Source organism: Capra hircus, chromosome 2 (assembly GCF_001704415.2).
Source record: "Capra hircus breed San Clemente chromosome 2, ASM170441v1, whole genome shotgun sequence".
Taxonomy (NCBI): domain Eukaryota; kingdom Metazoa; phylum Chordata; class Mammalia; order Artiodactyla; family Bovidae; genus Capra; species Capra hircus.
The window spans coordinates 104,555,649-104,574,415 of record NC_030809.1 but is presented as its reverse complement, the minus strand read 5'-3'; the positions used below and the strand labels follow the sequence as shown (position 1 = coordinate 104,574,415).

Sequence of the window (18,767 nt, the reverse complement as noted above, 5' to 3'; positions counted from 1 at the left end):
TTGATGTGTAACCCAGGTCAATACTGCTATTTATTGGGTTTTAATTTTGACGTGGATTCTGTAAGCTCTTTGACTCAAAATTTTGTGCCTCTATGAAGTACTACAGGTTTCTCACAGGCTGGGGATTAGCAAACCCTGGGCGTCGGCAGTGGTTGGTGCCACGGTGTGTGTGTGTGTGTGTGTTGGGGTGAGGGGGGTCACACAGATATGGAGCAGGGGGGTTGCCAGTGTCTTTAGAAGGCAGTGTTTGCCTTTCCCTGGCAGAGGTTGTGAAGGTTAAGAAAACCTGGTTAACAGAAGCCAGGGACAGATGTTACCTAATTTGGTCAAAGAACAAAGAGTGTATAAAACATTTGGAAACCCGGAACAGTGCACTGGGATGGGGCACTTATTGGAAGAGCAGAAACAGATTTACCACTCAGAATTCAGAGTAGGGTGACTGCATCTCAGGTGAGCATAATGTAATTACCACTTCAAGCAGTCTGGATTTGGGGCATGGAATCTTTTGGGTTGGAAGCTTCACTGCACTACTTTACTAGCCCTGTCTTGTACCAGGTACTCCATGACTTGGAGCCTCAATTCCCTTATCTGTAAAACGGGGTAAACGTCTAATTTATGAGGCCGTTGTGAGGTAGAACGCGACTAGGCAGAGTAGGGGCTCATTCGATGCGAGCTGCTCTTATCAGAAGAAAATGAATAATTTTCCTAATTCCTAAGACGTCAGGTTTACTCATACCTTACTCAGAATTCTCAAACATCTCCTTAGTTTTCGGCACCGATTGTACAGCCTGTTCCCCGTCCACCCCTTCTCCCTCGCCGGTGTCCTCAGCTGCAGAGTGGAAGAAAGAGGCACGTGGGGGAAAGACTGGGACAAACCTGGTCCCCCGCTCTCCTGGCACGGTGGGCCTGTCATGGCGGCCCAGCGACAGCTCTCCAATAGCAGAGCAAGAAGAATGAAAAGGTCTAGGGGGTCAGGGCTGCCCAGACCCCTGCCCCGCCTGCGCTCTGCCTGGCTAGCCCCGAGGGAGCGCCCGATCACATGGATCCCGCCTCCCGCGACGCGGATCCGCCCCGACCTCGGGCTCAGCCTCGCGCTCCGGCGCCCACCTGGGGAGCCCGGGGCCCGAGCCTCGCGGGCCGGCAGTCAGGGGCGCGGGCCCCCAGCCAGCGCCCCCCAGCGCCACGGACCGCGAGCGGGGCCCGCCCGGCGCCCTCCCCGCCCCCTCCGCGCCTCGCCCCGCCGCCCGCGGCCCCCACCCACCCGCCGCTCCTCCCCTCTCCCCACCCTCCTCCTCCGCCCCCTCCCCTCCCCCGCCGCCTCGCCTACCGCTCGGCCGAGCGTCTGAGCCGCCCGGGTCCAGAGCGCAGGCGGCGAGGCCACCGCACCTGCAGCGCGCTCGGGCTGCCGAACCGGCACCTCGCCTCCCGCCGCCGGATCTCCTTCTACCCCCACGCCGGGTCTCCCATGACGCCCGAGTCCCCCGGCCGGCTACAATGACCACTTCCCTGCAAGATGGGCAGAGCGCCGCGGGTCGGGCGGCTGCCCGGGACTCGCCGCTGGCCGCCCAGGTGTGCGGCGCTGCCCAGGGGAGGGGCGACGCCCGCGACCTGGCGCCGGGCCCCTGGCTGCACGCGCGGGCGCTCCTGCCCCCTCCGGACGCGACCCGCGGCTGTGCGGCAGACAGGTAGGCAGCCCTCGGAGGGCGCGGGGGAGTGTCCTGGGTTGGCAGCCGGCGAGGGGTGAGGAGGCGGTCCTAAGGGGTGAGCCATGTGCCCAGATCTGGGCCAAGTTTGAGAAAGTCTCAGAAGACAATTCCCTTTGAGCTGGCAGAACCTACCGGATGGGCAGGACATTGCGATCTCCCAGCGCCTTATAAATAGCATCACCGATTCATTGAGAGCTCCGGGTCGCTCTCGCCTCTGCCCATCGATGTGAACTAGGAGGCCAAGCTCCAGGCTGACCACCCTCCTTCCTTCTTTACTGCGTTAAAAAACAAAAAAAATCCCTTTTATATATTATAAAAAAATCAGAATAAATCAGTTCGCCTCCCACATGGAGTCTTAGAGCGACCCTGGAGAGGCAAAGTACGGATTGACATTTGAGCAGTCTAGCTGTTCAGCAGGAAAGAATAGAGGCTTTAAAGTGTTTCCCAATCTCCATAGCATTCAGCCCTAAGTGCCTGTAGAATTCACAATTTCACACATACTTTAGGAAAGAAAAAGGCTGCAACAATACAAAAATCAATAGTCCTTTATATTCATACATTTAAATGATGTCTTTTTTTTTTTTCTTCAGATTTTCAAAGTGCTTCAACTTCACTGAAGTTAAAATTACTCTGCAGTGGACCAAAGTACATTAATACTAGCAAGTTCTATTCACTTACCTCCTCAAAAACACTGCCTTGCAGTTTAGTATCTATAAGCATTGAAAAATCAGCAGACTCTGTGTGGGCCACATTGTGAATGAAATTTGAAGTGAGATGAACCACAGCTATAATTAATAAACCATAACTTTCAAAAGTGATTAGTAGAATAGAATAGGGATGAGTTCACTAAATGTTTATAGACTGTCAATTTAGTGGATGCAAAACAATGTCTAACTCCTCAGGATAATTTTTACTTCAATAATTCTCTAGTCTGTATGTCAGTTTCAGGAAAATTATCAGAAGTGCTGGAAATGGGGCTTCCAGGCCTGGTGATTTTCTTTTTAAAGGCCAAAAGAAAAGAAAGAAAGAAAGGAATGCAAAAGGAGATTGATTTATATCAATTGACATGTTTTATTCTGACCCACAGAAAGTACACCACAGACTTTTCCTGTATACTTTACATTAGTATTGTCACAGAGTGGGGCATTCTGGCCTTAGCTTTTTAATCCTGACAGCAATTATATTCTACATTCTGTTTTATGTAAATTACATCCTATGTTCTCTCGGTGTAGGAGAAAAAAGAAAGATCTTGATGTTCTGGAAATGCCATCTATTCCAAACCCTTTTCCTGAGCTATGCTGCTCTCCATTTACATCTGTGTTGTCAGCAGGCCTGTTTCCCAAAGCAAATTCAAGGAAAAAACAGGTATGCATTTTAAAATGTTCTAATTTAAAAATCTTAGAAGTTCTATATCCATATAATCTTTAAGATAGTAACTTACAAATTAGCAAAAGGTTAGCATGGCCTATTTTAAATAGCTCTATTAACTGACATAGTTCTTTGCCATTAGTTTCATTTAGGGTCTCACTTTTCACATCTGTATAATGGGTACATTAAAACATACCCATCAGGCTTTTGGAATGGATTAAATGAAAGAATATATGTGAAGTACAGAGCCTAGGAGCTATTATTATTCACATTGTAAGTGGAGAGTTATATATGATAACAACTGATCAATTTTAACTCAGAAACTGGAAGAGCTGGTAGTGATTTAGAGGGAGAAGGGAATTGATCGGTTCTTTTAATACCTTCTTTAATCTTTCATATTTTCAACCCAAGCCAAACTTATTTACTAAAGGAAATTGATCATGGTGAATCTGTGGTGAAAGGTAAATGGAGCTTTGGACTCCACAGGTTTTCTTTCATTTCAGCGAATTCCTCAGTTTGGAAGCTTCTGACTGCAGAAGACAGATGACTTGTAAGTGATGATTAGCTTATGGACTTAATTTTTATGATTTTCTTTCAAGTTTCTAGTATGGAGCTGACTTGAGCAAATTAAACTTCAAGAACCAAACAGCTGTGGGGAGATGCATCACAATTATAAAAAAAAAGCGTTTCCTAGGTTAATCCCATCCCTTCTGAATATACTTCATTCCAGTCTTGAATCAGCAAACAAAGAGAAGCTTCACTATGTACCTTGTTCTTGCAAGGGTTGTTGTTCGTAGTCGCTAAGTCATGTCCAACTGTGACCCCATGTACTACAAACAGCACACTAGGCTACTCTGTCTTTTACTATTTCCCAGAATTTGCTCAAACCCATGACCGCTGGGGGCTTCCCTAGTAGCTCAGTTGGTAAAGAATCCACCTGCAATACAAGAGACCCCAGTTCAGTTCCTGGGTTGGGAAGATCCCCTGGAGAAGGGGTAGGCTACCTATTCCAGTATTCTTGGGCTTCCCTGTGGCTCAGCTGGTAAAGAATCAGGCTGCAATGTGGGAGACGTGGATTTGATCCCTGGGTTGGGAAGATCCCCTGGAGAAGGGAACGGCCAGCCACTCCAGTATTCTGGCCTGGGGAATTCCACAGACTGTATAGTTCATGGGGTCGCAAAGACTCGGACACAACTGAGTGACTTTCACATACTTATACATACATGTCCGTTGAATTGGTGATGCCATCCAACCATCTCATCCTCTGCTGCCCCCTACTTTTGCCTTCAATCTTTCCCAGCATCAGAGTCTTTTCCAGTGAGTCTGTTCTTTGCATCAGATAGCCAAAGTATTGGAGCTTCAACTTCAGCATCAGTCCTTCCAATGAATATTTAGGGTTGATTTCCTTTAGGATCGACTAGTTTGATCTCCTTGCCGTTCAAGGGACTCTCAAGAGTCTTCTCCAGCAACGCAGTTTGAAAATATCAATTCTTCGGCGTCTAGCCTTCTTTATGGTCCAACTCTCACATCCTGACATGATTACTGGAAAAACCATAGCTTTGACTATACAGACCTGTGTCAGCAAAGTGATGTCTCTGCTTTTTAATATGCTATCTAGGTTTGTCATAGCTTTTCTTCCAAGGGTAGAAGCAACAAATTTAAACAGTTAGATGCTTGCCATAAGGAGATGGTTAATGAAAAGAGAGAAGACGGTTGATTATTTTCCCCCAGCTATTGTTCTCTTTCCTTTTTTCTGCACTTTTACTATCTGTGATGGGTTCAATAATGTATGTTTGGGTTAAGATGGAAGATGGGAATATGGATGATAGATTTGTTTGTACATCATGGTGATGGAAAAATTGATTTTGAACTATCCCTGTGATCCAGGATGGGGAAAGGAAATGTCTGATGATGGCATAATGGTCCTTTGGGGAATTTAATACATCATTTCCCTATTTATGAATGGCCTGCTATGTTTCTTGCATCATACTAGGCTCTGAGGCACAGAGCTAAGCAAAAATGCCTCCAAAGGGTGTTTATCGGGACTTTCCTGGTGGTCCAGTGGTTAAAACTCCATTTTTCCAATGCAGGGGATGTGAGTTCTCTCTGACTGGGGAACTAAGATCCCACATACTGTGTAGTACAGCCACAAAGTAAAAGAAAAAAATAATTAAATTAAAAAGGGTATTTATCAAAAGGTAGGGCTAGGTTAAGCATTAGGAGCTGAACAGAGGAAGGGAAGAAGACAGAGAAAGGCCTGGGTTTACTCCGGCTTTAAATTTGTGAATGAGCACTGGGAGAAAGCCTGTGTCTACCAGATGAGCTGAAGAGGCAGGGTTTATTTTGAATAAAGAGAGAATAAACATCTTATGATTATATCACGAGAAACACTGGGCTGGAAGAAACACAAGCTGGAATCAAGATTGCCGGGAGAAATATAAATAACCTCAGATATGCAGATGACACCACCCTTATGGCAGAAAGTGAAGAAGAACTCAAAAGCCTCTTGATGAAAGTGAAAAAGTTGGCTTAAAGCTCAACATTCAGAAAACGAAGATCATGGCATCTGGTCCCATCACTTCATGGGAAATAGATGGGGAAACAGTGGAAACAGCGTCAGACTTTATTTTTGGGGGCTCCAAAATCACTGCAGATGGTGATTGCAGCCATGAAATTAAAAGACGCTTACTCCTTGGAAGAAAAGTGATGACCAACCTAGATAGCATATTCAAAAGCAGAGACATTACTTTGCCGACTAAGTCCGTCTAGTCAAGGCTATGGTTTTTCCTGTGGTCATGTATGGATGTGAGAGTTGGACTGTGAAGAAGGCTGAGCGCCGAAGAATTGATGCTTTTGAACTGTGGTGTTGGAGAAGACTCTTGAGAGTCCCTTGGACTGCAAGGAGATCCAACCAGTCCATTCTGAAGGAGATCAGCCCTGGGATTTCTTTGGAAGGAATGATGCTAAAGCAGAAACTCCAGTACTTTGGCCACCTCATGCGAAGAGTTGACTCATTGGAAAAGACTCTGATGCTGGGAGGGATTGGGGGCAGGAGGAGAAGGGGACAACAGAGGATGAGATGGCTGGATGGCATTACTGACTTGATGGACCTGAGTCTGAGTGAACTCCGGGAGTTGGTGATGGACAGGGAGGCCTGGTGTGCTGTGGTTCATGGGGTCGCACAGAGTTGGACACGACTGAGTGACTGAACTGAACTGAACTGATTAGGTTAACAGAGGAAGAAAAAAGAGAAAGAGAGTGGGTGTATGTGTCAGGGTCAAGTCAGAGTGTGGCCCAAGTGTGGGTAGTGACCCTTTAGAGCAGGACATCTGATTCTGAGTGACAATGTTTCTTCAGATGTGGTTCAGCAGATTGGCGAAGTGGAAGAAGGGTGCTATGCTGTGCTTTACTCCGACCAGTTCCCTACTTGGGCCTTTATGTCCTGTCCCATGTGACCTTCAGCGAGAGTCCTGCACCCACACAGACAGCTGTGCTTTAGCCCGAGCAGAGTTCTGGCCTGAATCCTAGGGTCCAGTCCCAAGGGTAGTTTCATCAGAGAGGCACCCTCCCTGCTCATCTCTTCCTTGGTGCAAGGGTTGGGACTTCTGTGAAGAGAAGGGTGTCCTAGAGCTGGGCAAGAAGGCTCCTTTGTGCATTAATTTGTTTTGGCTGTGCCGGGTCTTCGTTGCAGCCTGTGGGATCTTTGTTGAGGAGCACGGGTTTTCTCTAGTTGCAGCACACAGGGGCTTCTCTTGTTGTAGCAGAGGGACTTCTCCTTGAGGTGTGGGGGCCTCTCTTGTTGTGGGGCACGGGCTTTAGAGTGCTCAGGCCCAGAAGTTGTGGCTAGCGGGCTCTCTCGTTGTGGGATCTTAGTTCCCTGACCAGGGATCAAACGTACATCACCTGCATTGCAAAGTGGATCTTAACTACTGGACCACGAGGGCAGGGCTTCCAGGTGGCACTAGTGGTAAAGAACCTGCCTGCCAATGCAGGAGCCGTAAGAGATGCGGGTTCGGTCCCTGGGTCGGGAAGATCCCCTGGAGGAGGGCATGGCAGCTCACTCCAATGTTCTTGCCTGGAGAACCCCATGGACAGAGGAGCCTGGTGGGCTACTGTCCACTGGGTCGCAAAGAGTTGGACACGACTGAAGTGACTTAACACACGGACTGCCAGGGAAATCTCTTGCATTCTGTTTGTTCTCTTTTCTGCACCTAGACTTTGCTTTTAGAACCGAACCTTTGTTTTTATTCCTTTCTATATGCTTAGTCTTTGGAATGAGGGAGGTTTTGGGGACAGGTGGACTCTATGTCAGTAACTCCCCCAAGCTCAGTGTCTTTGTGACACAGATTAACCCTTTACAAGATGATATTTCAGGCCCAGTTATCTCTGACCTTTGGTTGAGATGATGTACTGGGTTTCTATTGACTATTATTTATGGCTTAAACATTATAGGAGACGATGTCTCATTTCTTTATAGTCTCTCTTTGATTTGTTTTGTTTAACCATTCCAGTCATTTTAGCAATTCTTTTCCCCCCATAGAAAAAGTGAAGAATTGCACTTGTTACTTAGAAATAAATGACCAGAAAGTTTGAAAGAATCCAGACTGGCAATGTTAAATCTCATGTGGCCTTTCAAAACCACAGCCGAAAACCATTTTACAGGCCATAGATACTTTTTTTGTTTTTCACAATTTGCAGTGTCTACATAATACATGAGTGGTAAAATGAATTGATGCCACAAATAGAATATGCTTTATCTCTTTGTGCAAATAAAATGTCTTAAACTATACATTACTATATGCTTTCAATATTTTTATTTTAAAATACGAACTAGATTGGGATAGAATCTGGATTCTTTATTCTCCCCTCACCTTTTTAAAAATAATACTAGCTGGGTATATTTCTTCAGCATATTTCTTTGTGTTTGCCAGTAATGCAGATTTAAAGTGTGCCCTCCATATACATGATCCAGAAAAGTTACTTGCAATTTAAATTTTATGTGAAAAGTAACTTATGAATTTAGGTATCTTTTTTCTATTTCTGATTAAAATTTACCAGGAAATCATACCTGAGCACTTATTATTTGAAGAAAGGGAAAGAATATCTTTAGCCTTTGCAAAAGAATCAGTTCTTTTCTCGAGTTTGCCTCCCCCCAGGTTATTTTTGTTCTTGGACTCAGTTTATGTAGTTGCTCTGGCTCATTGCTTTCCAGGGCTGTGTAGGATAACTAGTTCAAAATAAAGCCACTGAAGATTTTAAAGATAAAAAATCACTTGTGAGAAACAGTGTCAAGGAAGTTTCAAGCTGGAAGAGATTTTTGAGATAAGCTGGTGAAACAGTCTTCTACAGATGAATAAATTGAGGCAAAGAAATGTTATGTGGCTGATGTTATCACAGCTAGAACCTGAAAATTGGATTTCTTGAAGCGTAGACAGCCCCCTTTTAAGGAAGGTACAATATCCACAGAAACTGAGAACTGTAAGAATAGCAAAGTAATAAACCTGTATCAGTTGTTGTTAGTTATAACTCTCCCCATAATATAAAAGGTGAGGCAGCAAATGCTGTTTGATGATTTCCACCTAAGGATCTGGATTCCTTTTTCTTTTTCCTTCCTCGACTATAGCAGTCTTTTTGTGTTTTCTCCCCCCTCTAGCTTTCTTCTCTGTCTTCTCCCTAAAACTGATATGAAAAATCTATCAAATCATTGGTCTACATCAAGTAAGTTTTATCAGTGTTGTTAATAAATGGATTTCATGTGTAGTTTACAGTCCATAGGCACACTGAGGCCAGGAAGTGTGTGTGTCATCCACATCGTAAGATTTTTTTTTTAAAAGTACAAATCTCAGAAGTGATTTGTCCATGCTTCCACAGTTTAGATAAAGGGAAATCGAAAAGTGTCTTTTCTGTATGTGTTTGTCCCTCACCACACTATTTCTGGTCTATTTATATTGAATTAAACCTTTTTGTATATCTCAGTAAAATAAAAACTATCTTCCAAATAATTGAAGAAATTCTTTTCCATATGCTCTGCCTTTGGTTTTTGTTTTCTTCTTATATGTCCAGGACTATCAAATTCAATAAGTTCATCTCTGTCCCTGATGAAAGGGTCTCTGATATCATTCCTTCATTATGTCAGTAGTGATTTTAATTTATGCAGTGCTAAACCTGTATGTGTGGTTCTTATGTGGCTCCTGCATCATCCAAATTTACATACTCATTTCTCCAATATACATAGAAGAAGAAAGCAAAGAACTCTACTCCCCATTCTCATTTTCCAGATTTAGCAGTTATCAAGATTTTGTCTCATTTATTTCATCTATTCCTTTTTGAAATTTTTATTGTGTTTGTTGAAGCACAATAAATTACTGTTTAAAAAAAGTAAATTCTGGACATCCTATCATTGCATCCCTACCTAGTTTTGTATGCACTGCTGAAAACTACATTTTCTTATTTAACCAACAGGTCATTATTCCCTAACAAAAATAAAAATTCCTTGAAAAGTGAGTCGTTCAGTCGTGTCCGACTCTTTGCGACCCCATGGACTATACAGTCCATGAAATTCTCCAGGCCAGAATACTGGAGTGGGTAGCTGTTCCCTTCTCCAGGAGGTCTTCCCAACCCAGGGATCGAACCCAGGTCTCCCACACTGCAGGAAGATTCTTTACCAGTTGAAGCACTAGGGAAGTCCAAGAATACTGGAGTGGGTAGCCTATCCCTTCACCAGGGGATCTTCCTGACCCAGGAATCGAACCAGGGTCTCCGGCATTGTAGGTGGATTCTTCACCGCCTGAGCTGCATGTGAAAAATTTCTTGGTATCACTTAATATCCTTCATAATCAAATTTTCTAAGTTGAAATGATACATGAAATCCTCAAATTACAAACTGGTTATACTTCAGAATCTTTAAATTAGGTCTTTGGCTGTTTGAATTCATGGAAACAGCATTATACATTGTGTTTTGGCCGCCAGGCTGTTTTACAAAATCCTATATTATGTAAAATGAAATGCAAATTTTGTATATTTGCAGAAAATATACAGAAACAATACTTGCTCCTTATTGGGGTTTCAAACAAATATGTGTTTCCAGCAGCAGAGTGCTACTTTTGAATGTTGACACTTGATGAAAATGATTTTCCTTGGGAGAAATTCAAAAGTGCCTAGATCTTTGTAGCAGTATTGAAGCAGGCTTTAGAACAGTACTTCTCACTGGACCACCTTCCTCAGAATCAGCAGGGATGCTTATTAAAAATATAGATACTGGGGCTTCTTATAAAATTCACTGAATAATAATATCCTGGTGAAGGGCATGGGATTTGACTTCTTATTTTCTTTAACATATATACAAAATTAGGGGTACTCTTATTCTCTGCTGCTTTTAGGCTCTGGAGCAATTTGACCTTTCAAGATTGCAGACAATTTTATTTAGTTGAGAAAAGGTAGAAATACTACAAAAGGACTTTAGTTGGTATTTTATCCAGGTATTGATTGTTTGGGGTGAACAGAGCCTCATGTGAACTAGTTTGAAAGGTTATATTATAGTACCCGAAGGCCAAAAGTTCATTGATCTCATGAGAGACTGGAATTGGGAATCAGAAAGCCAGCAAAAATCAAGGCAGCCACTTTCTCCATTCTCCCTCTTTATTTTCCCATAAACATAGCACATAGTCTCTGCTTCTTTTTCTAAGTCCATATCATCCTCTGATATTTCTCTATGGCCTTGCTCGTCTTGATGGCATGTCCCCCCATGTGGCCCCAAGTGGCCACCCTTACTGGAATAACTGTTGCTTCCTGTTGCTGGTTTAGCATGTGGTGACTGACTGGAGTCCATATTTGGAGAGAGCTGTTAGCCTGGTATGTCCAGCTCTTATTCAGTCAGCTGTGGCCAAGGTGACACAAGGGACCTGGACTGCTGCTCACTCAGCAAAGGTTATGGAACAAATTCTGTGAGTAGGAAGTACAAGTTCAGCGGGTATATGTATGGAGGTGGGGAGGAAATAATGAACAATTAGTGCCCTCGGGAAAAAAGCTCAAACAAAAAGCAGTGGACACACAAATTCTTATATGAATGATATATGGTAACCCACTGATTAGTTTGTCTGACATAATGTGCACAATTCACAGGATCCAACTCCTTTACCTCAAATCACTAATTCACTTGAAGGGAGTTTACTTGACAGTGGTTTCAGTTGATGACACCCTTCAGTGATGGTCATCTTCCTTGTTCCTTGTTCTTTGTTCTAAGCCTGCATCTTACTGAGGTCCCTTGGCTTCTGAGGACAGGAACTATCAACCCAGGATCCTCCCTACTTCATGTTAGATACCTTTGACTGTAACAGAATACAGCTGTCTCTTTCTATTTTAAAGCTTAAATCCCCTAGCAGATCTGCTTGTCAAGGTTTTATTTCCAGTTTGAAGTTTGCTTCTAATTTTTAGTTAATTTGCAGGATACATTTGCAGTCCAACCTTTATCTGCAGCATGACTTGTATTTTTTACTTCTTTGAAAGCTCAGCTTCTAGTTTGTTTTTCCCTAGGGCATATATTAAGTTCTTTCAAGAGAAGGAAAATTGGAGTCATTCATGGTTCAATATAAATGTGGATCTTAATTAATATAGAAAAGCTTTCTGCAGTCTTATGGAGTTACTTTGAAACATGTCAGCTGATATGGAATAGTAATAAACTCAATTGTATAAGTATCTGAACAAGGATAATCAGACTTGGGAACTGTCCTTTCGGCACTCTCGGTAAGGGCTAGCTTAATGCAGAACTTAGGAAATGGCCACAAGCCCTTTGCCAAAGAAAGGGAGCAGAAGGGAAACTTTCAGAATCAGTTTAGAAGTCTAACGGGAGAGCTGACATAGGAAAAGTATCTTTTACTTCTTGTCCTTCCCTTTGGTTCCTCTTTTTGAGTAGTTTTCAAAGCCACAGAGAGAATAAACACAAATAGCAGGATTACCATTTTTAACTATTGGTATTTTACAGATGTTTCCCTCTATTCTGAAAGATCGTTTATAAGTTGGCTATTTATTCACTTGTATTTTTTCCATAGCTGTAAGATGGGGTTTCCCAGGTGGTACAGTGGTAAAGAATCCGTCTGCCAGTGAAGGAGACTCAGGAGACTTTTTCAGTCTGTGTTGGGAAGATCCTCTGGAGGAGGAAACGGCAACCTGCTCCAGTATTCTTGCCTGGAAAATTCCATGGACAGAGGTGACTGACAGGCTACATATAGTCCATGGGGATGCAAAGAGTTGGATTTGACTGAGCACATATAATGCTAGATATGATTATTAGGTTATTAGGGGAGCCAGTTAAAGTTTTTTAATCTACAATCGCACCTCCAAATGGTAGATTTACACCATCCTCTGCACCAGCTTTTAATACCATTTCCATAGAAAGATGTAGGGCCATATGATATAATTGAAAGATACTGGACTGGGAATCCACAAACCTAGTTTTTAATAGGGTCCTGCTGCTGAGTGATGTGATGTTAGCCTATTGCCCACTTTCGGGGCCCCTGAGTGCTACAATTTTTATCTGTTGCTAGAGCAAGTGATTCTAATGGCTCTTGGAATATTAATACTAATGATTGCATGGTAGACAGGTGTCTTAGGAGGCTTTTTTGATCCCATTGGCCCAACCATTTCCTTTTCAGTCTTAGATCTTCTCACGTGGTTACCACACCTCTGTTGACAAAGAAAACATTTGGGTGCCATGGGGCAAGGTGCATAGGAGCCAACTTTACAGAGATAATGGGGACAAGAAGGGGCTTTTAAACTTGACATTGTGCATCAGTGTGTCTAGATCCAAATAAGAGAAAGTCAGGAAGGTAGCATATCTGGAAGGGGTCAGTTTGTGTGGTGAAATTGTATTTAAACTTAGAAATAAGGCTATAAGATTAGATATGAACAGTGGAGACTGGCCTAGGTTCAGTATGCACTTGGTTATGCTTGGCTTAAAGGGTTTGAGGGGCTTATAACTTCTATGTCCTTTTCTAAACTCCGCTTGATCAAGTCATTTGTTTGATCACTCAAGTCAAAAACCAAGGAGTCCTCTTTCTAGCCTTCTTTCAAGTACTGCTACATCTTCCATCCCAATAAACTTGAATCCATAACCTTCTCTCCATCTCTGCTGCTACCATCCCAACTTGAGCCTCTGTCTTCTGACATCTAGGAACATTGTAAATGGCCTCCTTTTGCCTCTGCTTTAGCCTATTGTGGTCCATTTTCCATAGACTTGGTAGAAATGAACTTTTAAAAATGTAGATCACATTATGTTACTCTCTGGTTGAAAACTTTTTGATAGCTTACGAGAAAATTTAAAATTCTGCCTTGGCCTACAGGTTCCCAAGCAGTTTGCTTTCTGTCCATGTCTTGAACCTCACCTGCATTCTATTCTTCATGTTCTAACCACTGGAGAGGCACAGTCCTGCCTGAATGTGAACTTGGCAGGCTTTTTCTTCCCACCTCAGAGTCTTGGACTTGGCTGTTTTCTCCATCTGGAACCTTTTTGTCCTTGTTATTTACAAAGCTGACTCCTCTTTAGATCCTAGCGTAATATCATCTCATCAGGGAGGCCTTTTTTGACAAGTCAACCTAAAGTATCCCTCCACACTTTCTTTCCCCATTCTATCACATCTCCTAGTATATTTCCTTGGTCATAGTTACCATAATCTGAACAGTCTCATTTATTTATTTGCTCTAGTTATTTTTTTTTCCTCTCTAAATAAAATACGGTGGTTTTATTGTTCTTGGATTCTTTTAAGGAAAGAATGAGTAGATGGATTATTGAAGATAAATAGTTAAAACCAATTAAACAAACTATATTTGGCATATTTATTCTAATCATTGTCAGTCATCTTTTTCCCAATTTTATTAACAGATTCTATTTACAAAAAACTAATATCCTAGGTTCGTAGACCTGTGGGATTTTAGCAGTATATATATTTTTCTTTCATTATGCACATAGGAAATTTTGATCATGTGTAATGAAATTAGTGGACATATTTCTGATTTTAATCATTATTCTCATTTAATGGAATTATAAGTGATAAGAACATGGTGGATTGTTACACTTTCAGTTTATTGTGTGCTTAAAATCTACGCATTTAGAAAAAAAAAGTGTAAATATGAGTTGGGTTTTTAAGATGAGTCTCTCAGAGTACGGGGTATATGTTATTATAGTGTGCATGCATGCATGCTAAGTCACTTCAGTCATGTCTGACTTTTTGTGATCCCGTGGACTGTAGCCTGCCAGGCTCCTCTGTTCATGGGGTTCTTCAGGCAAGCATATTGAAGTGGGTAGCCATGCTTTCCTCCAGGGGATTTTCCCGACCCAAGGATTGAACCCAGGTCTCCTGCATTGAAGGCAGATTCATTACCATCTGAACCACCAGCATGTGCGTGCTAAGTTACTTCAGTTGTGTCTGAATCTTTGTGACCATATGGACTGTAGCCTATTAGACGCCTCCGTCCGTGGGATTCTCCAGGCAAGAATCCTGGAGTGGGGTGCCGTTTCCTCCTGCAAGGGAATCTTCCCGACCGAGGCATCGAACCCGTGTCTTTTATGTCTCTTGTGTTGGCAAGCTGGTTCTTTACCAGTAGTACTACTTGGGAAGGCCTATTATTATAGCAAGTGTTTTAAATTATTACCTGTTAATGTCATCGATAAATGATTTAGGCCAGTGCTATGATATAGAAATGGGGAGACATATACCCTGTGCATATACAGAAAGCCTTTCCAAGAGATTTACAAACTCAGAGATTTAAGATAACTAGTTTCCAGATCCTCCTCCTCCATGTGTACTTCCTCCTAACAGCTACCTGTGTTCACAGTAACTGTCTCACTTGGTGCATCACCCTGGGGCATGAAAACCTCCAGGGCATCACACACAGGGAAAGCTTCCTTTAATGATTAATCAGAGTGCAACAAATCAGAAGGGGTTCTTGTCTTTTTATGCCTTATATTTTTGTTAAGGGGCAACATGGTTAGAAATAAGGATTTTGGCTGGTGTTGAAACATTCTGAATTCAGATATATGATGGGAGTAATGACAATTTTCACTTTTTCTGTTTTTAAGTTTACATTTTCGGACTTAGTTCTTCCTTCTACTGACTGTTGTCAAAGAATATATAACTTTTGAGGGAGAGTTTCCTAAGAACAAAGCAAAAAGCGAGCGCATCAGTGGGAAATACTGAATGCTGAAAATGGCCTTTTGTGATGTATTTAAATGTAGTTTATATGTATTTTCCACTGTTCTCAACACTTGAGACATATCCACAGCCGAAAGAAAATGCACCTACAAACACCTGATGTTATATGTATTACTAAGTGGGTTCTGTGGATGAGGGAAGTTCTCCAGGGAGCCGACTTGGAGCCTAGGTTTGCCTGCAGGAAGTATGCTGGGGCTCAGGGCACTTGGAAACACCGTCTGTGGGATGAGCACAGGACAAATTGGGGTGCAGTGCAGCCACAGCAGAAGCATCAGCTGATCTCATAGGAGCTAGAGCTGCAAAGGCCCCATAGCATTGTTCAGAATTAGGGCACAGAGGCTGCTCAGCAGGGACCTGAGCTTGAACATGGTGACTCTCCTCAGCTGAGAGCAGTGACAGGGTGGGGAGAACTTGCATACATGGTGTGCTTGGTCACGCAGTCGTGTCTGACTCTTGCAACCCGATGGACTGTAGCCCGCAGGCTCCTCTGTCCGTGGGATTTCTCAGGCAAGAATACTAGAGTGGGTTGCCATTTCCTCCTTCAGGGGGCCTTCTCAGCTCCTGCATTGGCAGGTGGATTCTTTACCACTTAGCCATCTGGGAAGCCCTTGTCCTCAGTCACTCAGTCGTGTCTGATATTTTGCACGCCCCACCCCCAACCCTTAGCCAGGTCTTAGTGGCTGACACTATAACAGCTGGGAGAATTAGTCCTTCAGTCCTGAAAAGGGCAGTCTTGGATTGTATGCCACAGCGTCTCAAGGATATAATTTATACATATTTTCTTTCAGCTTTTATGTGTCTGTCTTAGTATTGTGGGATTTTATCAAATTATATAATGAACTATTCATTCCAGTCAATTTTCAACCTATTTAATCATAACATACATTAGTATTTTCCACTTTCTATTAATCAAATGGGCTCCCAAGGTGGCTCAGTGGTAAAGAATCCTCCTGATAATCCAGGAGATTTGGGTTCAGTCCTTGGGTTGGGAAGATCCCCAGGAGAAGGAAATGGCAACCTACTCCAGTCTTCTTGCCTGGGAAATCTCATGGACAGAAGAGCCTGGTGGGCCACAGTCCATGAGGTCCAAAAGAGCTGGATAGAACTTAGGTGACTAAACAATGACAACATCATCAATAAAATACACTAGACTAATTTCTAGAAGTATATACAGGTTGCTTTCATTAAAATCATGAGAAAACTTTATCATGATGAATACTATAATTAGTGAAACCCTTTCTAATTTTATACCTAATTGTTAAAAATTACATCCAAAAGCTGAAAATCAAGGTGTGAATGTACATTCACACAATTATCAAAGGAATTCCATGGCCTCCCTAGCACTCATCATACTACTCACAACTCTAAATTCTGTATTATTTTAATTTTGAGTGCTTTCAGCTATTTCTTTAGAAAATGTGTTTGATAATTAATTTTTACTTTTTAAAATATTTTTTCTCAGAATGCTTATTGATCCCTCCATTTGAATTGAAAAGTAAAGCTGGACTTTATTTGATAGAACATTAGTCTGATTTGTCTGATTGATTTGAGAGGGAGGACTAGCTTTTCCAGTTATATGACTGACATTTTTCTTAAATTGAATGCACTAAATTTACAGTCCTAAACCTTTTTTATTGTTTAATTTAGAAGGATTAAAATTTTCAGAATTGATTTATGGTTGATTTACAGTGTTATGTTAATTTCTGGTATAAAAAGTGATTCAGGTATATATATGCTTTTTCATATTCTTTTCCATATGGTTTATTACATGGTATTGAATATAGTTCCCTGTGCTATACGGTAGGACTTTTGTTTCTTTTATATATAGTGGTTTGTGTCTGCTTATTGCAAACTCCTAATTTATCCCTCTCCTATTCCATTTCCCTTTTGGTAACTGTAAATTTGTTTCTATGTCTGAGTCTGTTTATGTTTTGTAAAAAAGCTCATAGTTTGTATTATAGTTTAGATTCCACATATAAGTGATATCATATAATACTTGTCTTTGTCTATTTGGCTTACTTAGTGTAATAATCTCCAGGTCCACCCATGTTGCTGCAAATGGAATTATTTTATTCTTTTTTTTGTCCGAGTAATATCCCATTGTGTGTGTGTGTATATCACATCTTCTTTATCCATTCATCTGTCGGTTGCTTCCATGTCTTGCCTACTGTAAACAGTATCTATCCCTAAACTATAAAGTACATTATAAAACAAAAGCATTGTATTAAAAAAATTGGAAAGAAGTCATGCAAAAACATCATCAGCATGTTGGTTTGGCCAAGGTGTAATAAATTTAACACTTTTCTCCCATATTTTTCTGAGTGTTTTACTTTGAACAAAGTATATTTAAGTGAAAGAGTGTTGGCTGTTTTGATAAGCTGTCCAGAAATTGAGACAATGAATTAATCTGATTGGGTAGCAAATAGTTGTTGGGTGGTTTACAATTCAATTTTTGGTTATATTATAAGAGCCCCTAATTGATTTATTGGATGATTGATCATTAAAAATGAATTTTAGCTCAGATGGAATTCAGAGATTGATGTTGCTTTCTGTCACCTCTGCACTCTTTTCTCCCTTATTCAACTTAATTATTCTCTAGCACTTACTGTCAGCTGGCATATTATATGTTCATACATATATCCATTTATTCTCCCAGTACATTTTTCCACTAGCATATAAGACCTGTGAGGGCAGGGACTTTATTTTATATGCTGTTCAGTTTCTAGTAGATAGAGCAGTGTCTGGCATTTAACAGACCCTCACCCTGATGCTAGGAAGGTTTGAAGGCAGGAGGAGAAGGGGATGACAGAGGACGAGATGCTTGGATGGCATCGCCGACTCAATAGACATGAGTTTGAGCAAGCTCCAGGAGATGGTGGAGGACAGGGAAGCCTGGCATGCTGCAGTCCACGGGGTCAAAAGAGGTGGACACAACTGAGCGACTAAACGACAACAGTAAATTTAGCTGAATGAAAGAATAAATGAATGAACTAATGCATGGGAAAGGGGCAGAGGAAGTAGGTGTTATTAAGAGAAGGAATGAGGGTGTGTTTGAGGAGGTACTGATAGTTTAATATAAATGGTAAAGAGTTTGGAAGAAAACTTAGGAAAGTAAAAATTTAGTTTCGTTACTGGGAAGGTTCTGATATTGTTAGATGTTAAAAGAGATCCTCATCAGAATAAACTTTTGAGTATTGATTTACCACTATTAGCACATTCTAAATCCTGATTACCATTGCTCAGAATAAGTGCTGTTCTTGTTTCTTTGGTCTCCTTGTAAGCATTTTCAGTCTTACCAGCCCATGTGTGCCAGTTAAAAAGCATGTATGCTTTATGGGACCAAGTCCAGTAAAAGCTTTTCAGTCAACCCACATTCAGAGTAGAAGATTACTTTCATTCTTGGGAAGGGTGACGAAGCCCAGTATTCAGATGAAAGGGGTACTTTGGTATTATTTAACTGTGTATTGGCAAGACTCAGGCCAGTATC

The 18,767-nt window shown here is 41.9% G+C and overlaps 1 protein-coding gene across 4 annotated transcripts in view; it reads left to right on the top strand.

The window, feature by feature from the left end:
- Nucleotides 969–18,767, top strand: part of GRB14 (growth factor receptor bound protein 14) — a 125,955-nt gene continuing 108,156 nt past the window's right edge. For 3 of the 4 annotated variants that reach the window (XM_018063892.1, XM_018063904.1, XM_018063920.1), the window contains exons 1-2: nucleotides 1,332–1,685; nucleotides 2,939–3,071. In XM_018063892.1, coding sequence (XP_017919381.1) covers nucleotides 1,495–1,685; nucleotides 2,939–3,071 — 324 coding nt within the window. In that variant the 5' untranslated portion in view covers nucleotides 1,332–1,494. Of the gene's footprint in view, nucleotides 1,686–2,938; nucleotides 3,072–18,767 lie in introns of all 4 variants that reach the window. The other variant, XM_018063899.1, reaches the window with a different exon arrangement.